This window comes from Condylura cristata, unplaced genomic scaffold, assembly GCF_000260355.1.
Source record: "Condylura cristata isolate star-nosed mole 26May11 unplaced genomic scaffold, ConCri1.0 scaffold00032, whole genome shotgun sequence".
NCBI lineage: Eukaryota > Metazoa > Chordata > Mammalia > Eulipotyphla > Talpidae > Condylura > Condylura cristata.
The window spans coordinates 9,176,576-9,184,266 of NW_004567133.1; the positions used below are offsets into that span (position 1 = coordinate 9,176,576).

General features: G+C 51.3%; 1 protein-coding gene across 1 annotated transcript in view; it reads right to left on the reverse strand.

Annotated features, from left to right (window-relative positions):
• Positions 1-7,308: 7,308 nt before the first annotated feature.
• Positions 7,309-7,691, reverse strand: part of OTOA (otoancorin) — a 43,515-nt gene continuing 43,132 nt past the window's right edge. Inside the window, exon 28 of the mRNA XM_004691717.1 lies at positions 7,309-7,379. Coding sequence (XP_004691774.1) covers positions 7,309-7,379 — 71 coding nt within the window. The remainder of the gene's footprint in view (positions 7,380-7,691) is intronic.

Consider the following 7,691-nt stretch of genomic DNA (forward strand, 5'->3'; position numbering starts at 1 on the left):
GGCAGACTGGGTCCCTGGTGGCCAACGATCCAGCCATCCTTGCCTAGGAAATGGAGCCAGTACAAAAACCCGAAAGGACAGTTAGTTTGTATGGAAGCTCGTGACCTTTCCCCACACCTTGCCCTGAGCACCTGTTCCACCTGGCTGTTCCTGAGTCATAGCCTTTTATAATAAACCTGTGCTCAGGAAGTAATGCTTCCTGAGTTCTGTCAACTGCTCTAGAGAACCAGTCCAATTCCAGGAAGTCACGGAACCTCTCATCCACAGCCAGTCAGAAGAATGGGTAAGAATCTGGGTGTGAAATGGGGGGATGGAGGACAGGGACACAGGTGTGGGGAGCTCAGCTCCTCACCTGTGGTACCGCCAGGTGTGGACATAACACCTGTTCCGACAGGTCTCCCTGCTTCTTTTTCTTTCATTTACCATTACTAATTCACCTCACTGCACTTTTGCCTACTAAAAACCTTGAGGTGAACACCTGCCTTCATCTCTCTCTCTCTGTATGTGTTAGTTATTCCACAAAGCCTCGTTTTCCTGGGGCTTACCTGCACGAAACTACCCAATCAAAATCTGCAAAACAGGGACTTCACAGTGTCTGCAGTTTCACTGGAAAGATTTCACAGCCTCAGCCTGCAAAATTATTTTAAGTTCAATGGATACAGCTTCTGGAACTCTTTTCTAGCCCATATTTTGCTAACAATGTTGCTAACTATATTTCTGTAGCAGCCTTCTTGTCTAGCATACTAGTCAAAATGTCACAAATGCACAGGGTTTCAAAAAGCTTTTCTCTAGTGGAATGTGCTTCTCCTTCACGTGTGACAAGATAACTTGATTCAAACAACGGCATCGGGGCATTTTCTTTGTTAGATTAATATTTTGTTTGCATGCATTTTTCAATAGCTCTAAGCTGTTGAATAGCAATATATGCAAGAAGAAGCTGAGAGACTTATGTAACAGATTTTTATAGATCTATAACCCACACCAATCCCCAGGAAAAGGGGCTGTGTTAACAGAAAGGATTTTGTTCTGCCAGACACGGGAGGAGTTTGTCAACAATTTGAGGAGTAAAGGTCAGAAAGAGCTGGTATTATCTGCAAAATGGAGAGAAAAGGGATTGAAAATCCCGAGAAAAAATGAAGAATTGAGCTCAGACTTGAAGAGTGATGTTAAGAGAGAGCAGGGTTAAGAGAGGTTCCCTCAGCTCTGCTAGGGCCTGGAATGCAGAGAAATACCCAGTGGGTTGGTTGGTTAGTTACTCGTGGTGATGTGTGGTGCAGATTCCTCTCTGGTCTCTACACTGAAATCAGTAAAGTTTAGATTATTGTACAGTAAATCCTCATTTAACCTCAGTGGGTTCTTGGAAACTGATTTTAAGCAAAATAGTATCTAACACAACATGGTCGGATGAAACAATGTTATTTAAGGATTTGCAGCATTAGCTGTTTGTTGCTGCAGGATAAATTACCCCAAACTTAGTGGCTTCTGGCAATATATGTTCATGGGCCTCCCTGTTGGTCTAAGGACTACGTGCCAACTATCACCTCCATAGCCTGTGTTCCGTCCCAGCCAGGGAGTGACCCACACGCACAGCAGACCTCCCCTGGCTCGCCTGCTGCTCCCCTCAGCAGTGTACTTCATTCAGTAGATCTGCCTGTTCTGCTCCCCATTCTGTCTCTGGTGAGTCCTTTCTCTCTCTCTCTCTCTCTCTCTCTCTCTCTGTCTCTGTCTCTGGTGAATCCTCTCTCTCTCTCATACACACACACAGTGCACCTCTGGCCTACATCCCAGTTCTTCTATGCAAAAAATAAATAACCGTTTAAAAAGCGCGCACATTTATTACTCACAGTTGTTGTAAATTAGGGATGTGAATTCAACAGGCCCTTCCCTTCCAGATCGCAGGTTACCACCAGGTGTTGCTAGTTTCATCCCCAGGTCACTCCGGTGCAGTATCTGCTTCCAAACATTCACAAGGCTGCTGGAGATTTAATTCCTCACAAGCAGCTGGCAGAGTCACCCCGACCCTGCTCATGCAGACCTCTTTCAAAGAGCAACTTGCAACACAACAGTTTGATTGATCAGAACAAGCAAGAGAAAGTGGGGCCAGAAGGAAGTCCCAGTCTGCTATCACTTAATCTCAGGGGTGACCACCACACATCGGTGGCATTCCATCGATTAAGACCAGTCCCTGGCCCTGACCATACCTGGAGAAGGGGGTCACAGGTGAGTGAACACCAGGAAGAGGCCTCTGAAGCGGGTGTGCAAGACACTGCTTGCCACAGTTACCCATGAGTGCTCTTTGGGGGTGGATTATTTGCAATAATGTTCTCCTGGACCATAGATACCCAGAGCCAGTGACTGACCAGGAATTAACAGGGTTGACAGTGATCACAGAAACCCAGCTGAAGCTTGGTCTTCCTGTGGTTGTAGCACTGGGGGCTTCTCACAGGCTAGGTAGATGCAACTAACCCTCAACTTAATATGATAATCACACCCCAGGGCATTAACAACAGGTGAAGGGCCCAGCCAGCCATTCGTGAGCCAGAGAGGCATCTATGTGGCTTCAATAGCAGATCCAATTAAATACACAGGGTGGCATTAATCCCAGCCAGGCTGGAAGTGGGCAACCACATTGGCAGATCACAGGGATGCTGGAGAAACTTCTCTAGGATTCCCCTTTGATACTGGATGTTTTCAAAGGATCTGTCAGGTCCTGGCAGGAAATGGATGGCACAATCCCAGGGAATAATTGAGGACAGATTAAGGAAGAGATTACTTCAGAGGTGTGGGCCAGCGTAAGAGAAAACAAGAATGTGACGTGCCCTGGATTTACTGCAGTTGGGAACTCTCACCACAAGCTCTGAAGAGGAAGGGAGGGAAGAGACTTCTGGAGCCCAGGAAGAGCTCCAAGAAAGAGCCACCCACTAGGTGAACACAGCCACTGCCAAGCCCCAGCTGGCAGGGAGGGAGCAGGGACCTCCAGCCCGCTTTGGGCAAGCCCAAGCTTCCACCTCCTCTTCGACTGGGAGGTTGAACGCCTGGGAGTGGAACAGTGTGCCTATTCCATGTGCTGTTGCCTCACCTGAAGTTCCTTCTGGGAGATTCCAGAAACAGGGCCTAATGATAGCAGGGCGTGAAGCTAAGTTGTAAGGGTGATTGGGAATGACTGTCAGGACAGGTGAAGTAGTTCAGGGAGGCACTGGACATGCAGTCTGCCTTGGCAACACGGGGGGTAACCATGTTATGAGCAAAACCTCTGACCTTAGGATCAGCCCCTGCCCCTGGAGATGCGGAACAAGAAGATACAAAAATTAGGGGCTATCATTAAACAACAAGAACTTCACAAATGGGTTCAGTGCCCAGAGTAAATGAAGGGATAAGCTAAAAGGGATTAGCACCCCACCTTCCTGTCGATAGCATGGGATCAGCGCTGAACAACAATGGCATGTTGACGGCATGGTGCATGTGTCTGCTCTTGCTGCAGGAACAAAAACTCCAAATTCTCAGTGGTTTCCTGTAACAAATATTTATTTCCTGCTCGTGAGTCTTCAGGTTGGCTATGGCTCTACTGGGTTTGTCTGACCTCAGCGTGGTTCCCAGCTACAGCCTCGGTTCATGTCCGCTTCCATGCAAGCATGCTCACGATACCTGCTAGTGGTGTTCCAGGGTAGCCCAGAGTGGAGGTGGGCTGCCTGTCTGTGGGGCCTCACATGTGCGCTCAAAATGTAATTTTCTGAAGACACACACAGAAAGGGTAATGGGTTTATTGTTAAAAAAAGGAGAAAGGAAAAGGAACCAACCCAGGGAAAGAGAGAAGGACACAAAGTAGACGGATACTTTACCAGCGGCTAACTTGGAGCGGCTAGCCCCAGTCACATGGTCTGAGAGCAGCTGCTGCAGAGAGAGAACCATTATATCTCCAGAGTGACAGTTGGAAAATCGCTCCCTAGGTATCCCCCAAAGTCCCAGAATGCCTGCTTAGCTCCGCCCTTGGGTCCTCGCAGTTCTCTCCCTAGTGCTGCTGGGAGTTGTAGTGTCCAATCACTGGAGTAGGGAGTGGAGTCCAGAAAGCCGGAGTAGGGGGTGGGGTCCACAAGACTGCAGAGTTCCTTTAGGACACCCTTCCCCTTAACAGTGGGATCTGTCCTGTCTGCTCACCTGCCCATGGTCAGAGCCCAAAGTTAGGGCTAAGGGGAGCAGGCTATCCCTCCAGAGATGCACTGGTGTCAATGGCACAAGACTAGATACAGAAGAGCCCAGAAGATCGAGTGGCAGGAGTGAGGGGAAGCATCACAAGCCATCGTCCAGCCCACCACACACAGGGGCAGACCTCTCAGGGACGGAGGGAACTGCTTAGGACCAGCATCCTCCCGTGACAGGACGGCCCCACCCTCCCAGCTTCATCAGCATTTATCCAGTTTGGGTCGAAGGAAGCCAAGACAAAGGTGAAAGTGAAGGCAAACCAAGTCTTCACTGCCGGCAAGTTGGAGGGCTCCCCAGGGGTGCGAGAGCCCTTATCCTTTTCTGAAACAAGCCCTACAAGGCACTGCGTGACCCAGTGTCTCGGCAGCGCTTGGCTGTTTATTCCACATAAGCTTCACAGGGGCACTAGGGATGTTCTTAAAGGCCCTCGGGAGGCGAGGATGGGAACACGCTTTTAAGACAAAGAAATGCCTAATGTTTAAAAGCCTGCTATTGTTTACTGTGTCGTGACTCTCTCTGGGAGTGCACTTCTTCCGTTAAATGCACACATACCGCGCTCACACTCACATGCACACACTCACTCACATACACACACATGTGTGCACACACATACTCACACATGCACACAGTCACACACTCACGCACACATCCACACTCACACAAACTCACATGCACGCACTCGCTCACATACACACGCACACTCACACACACCAAGGCACAGCCACCCCTCTTTGGCAGCAGCGCCTGTCCCCAGCAGGCCTGAAACCCTGGAGAAACCCTGAAACCCAGGACTAAGGAGAACAACATAATTCTAAGTTCCGCTGGATTGTGGTCTGAGGTTGCGGGGAGATGTCCTGCCCCATCAAACCAGGCTCAGTGGACCTGACTTCGGGGGTCCTACGAAAGGATCTGGCTGGTCTTATATTCAAAATATTTAGTGACTCATGTTATATCTAGTCTCTATGTATAGTACATGTATATATTTCACCACCAGGGTAGCACAGGTCCTGATCAATCAGAGCCATGGCCAGCGCACTAGAATCTGCAGGCAGTGACCTTGAGTTCTACGTCAGCGAGGGGAACTGGAGAAGGTGCAGGCGGGGACCCAGCAGTCAGGCCGACATTGAAAGGTGCCAGGAGCAGCGTCTGCCCTGTGACACGCCACTTTCCTGCGCGCAAAGGACTGTGCATTTCAACCTGAGACCCCAGGGGTCCTGCAGGGCATGAGCTAGATTTGTCTTGCTGCCCGAGGCAACCACCAATTAGGTGTGCTGTGAGGCAAGCTGGCCTCCCGCCAGAGGAGGAGGTGAAGGGATTTTCAGAATCTCTCTCTGATCTAACTTATTAGAGAAGTTAACAGATCCCATGCAGGAGACAGTGTGAGATAAAAGGTCAGGATTCACACCGCTGCTGTCTGGCAGATTTAGACAAAAGTTACTTAACCCCTTGGGTTCAGTTTGTCATCTGGAGAATGGGAAGCCTGGTGGCATCCACCTGGCAGCGTTGTGACGACGATGACATGAGGCAAGGAGGCAAGGGGTGGCCGCAGCAGGCACCCTCCCAGACAAGAGCCGTCGTCATCACCCCAGAGGGAGGAAACACCCAGGAGTGGAATCCAAGCGGTGGGCAGAGTGAGACACGAAAGCCCCATCACCGTGGCAGCGTGAGGGCTGGATGCAAGGAGCCGGCACAGAGGGGACAGGGGGGCTCCAAGGCCTTGCGGGTGCAGATCTGGGCATGTCTCTCCAAGAAGCGAGGCCGCCGCCAAACAGGGGTGGGGCTTGGGAGTGTTCATAACAAGAGAGAGCGTGCGAGCTTGAGAAGCAGCATGAGCTGCCACTTCCCTGCCAAGTGAGAACCAGGCCGGGCCCTAAGTAGCACCTGCAGGTCACACCTCGCACAGCCGTGTCTTCATTTTCCATAACAACCACGCGGGACGCCGGGAAACACGCCGTCTCCACGCCACCTCCACAGCACCTGCCTGTGCTGCAGTTTAAACCCACCCACGTCTCACAGAATGCCGCAGATGTTTGGAACCTCAAGCAGGTTTTTCTTCGTATCTCCAGATGAGATCGACCGCGGCTGTGTGACCAGGGCGAGAACTTGGGATGTGTTGGTGTCAGAACAAAGGTCCTGGGACGCCTCACTCACCACCCCAGGGAGGGGGGAAGGCCATGGGGGACAGGTTGATGGCTGTTTGAGAAGGCGTGCCACCCGGGGGGGGGCCAGAGCCCCCCAGCTCTCACCCTGTTCTGAGCTCTGCCTGCCAAAGCTCCCGGCCAAAGGCTTCTTGCTGATTTCCCAAAGTAAAATCCATCCCAGCCTCCAGAAGGGTCGGCCGGCGGGCCGGCCCTCATCACCTGGGTGTCTGGCTTACACAGCGTACTTTTTTTTCAACCCGTCCCCAAAGCCCAGGGCAACTTAGAACCAGACGAACCACCACCTCCACCAAAAAGGACCATTTGGAAAGCTGAACTGGCAACTCCACAACCATCCATTCAGCTGACTCCTGAGGAAACGGAAGGTATCTGGAAAATGTATTTAAAAATTGATTTAACGTTGAACCATGTTAAATGTTTTAATTTCCAAGCAATGCGATGCCCACCAAAACATCAATTAGACCCTGCAATCAGGCAGGGATATTGGCTTCTGTTGAGGGATTCATTTATTTCAGCTCTGCTAAATCTCTGAGAAGGAGAAATCCAATGCCCCTGGAGCTCCGAGGAAGGGAAATGGAGCCAGAGAAGCCAGATCTGAACCCGGCTAGAGGTCCCTCTCCCTGGGCCCTCTCCCACAGGTATCCCTCTGGAGGGAGGACTCTGGAACGTCCTCAGGCTGTTAACAAATGACACCCTTCCTCGACAGCCTCCTGTCTCCAAACTGGGGAAGAAGAGACTGAAATGGGGTAGAGAATGCCCCCACCCCACCCCTGCTGAGGACACCAGTCCCCTTTAGAACCTGCGAGACCATCTGTAAGTTAGTCTTTCTTTTGGTGCCTTTTCAATTCCAAGGCCCCGGGTCTCTCTGCTTCAGTGGAGGTCCCGGAGCTGTGAGAAGTGCCCTCCGGGGCCTCTCCTGGTCTGGGCACTGCAGTCACCCCTCAGCCACTCACCACGCAATCTTGGGCAGCAGAACCAGCAGAGGGCAGCCAAGCCCCAGACTCCAGGAGGTGGAGGCTCCTGAAATGAAGTGCCAGGGGAGACAGAGGTGAGGTCTCAGGCCCAAATCTCACCAAACTTCAGGGTGACTGGACATTAAATGGGAATGCTGACCCCAAAGCGGGGCGGGAGGGGGGAAGCAGGAGTGAGGATTAAATAAGAGTGTGCCGATCTGCGTGTGCATACCTTGAGGTACGAGTCACATGAAAGATCGTTAAAATGCAGATTCCGGCCCTCCCTGGTGGCGCAGCGGGTTAAAGCACTGCACTGAGAAGCTAAAGCCATTTCCGCATGAGTTCAAATCCCGCCTGCCCCGGAGGAGACCACATGGCG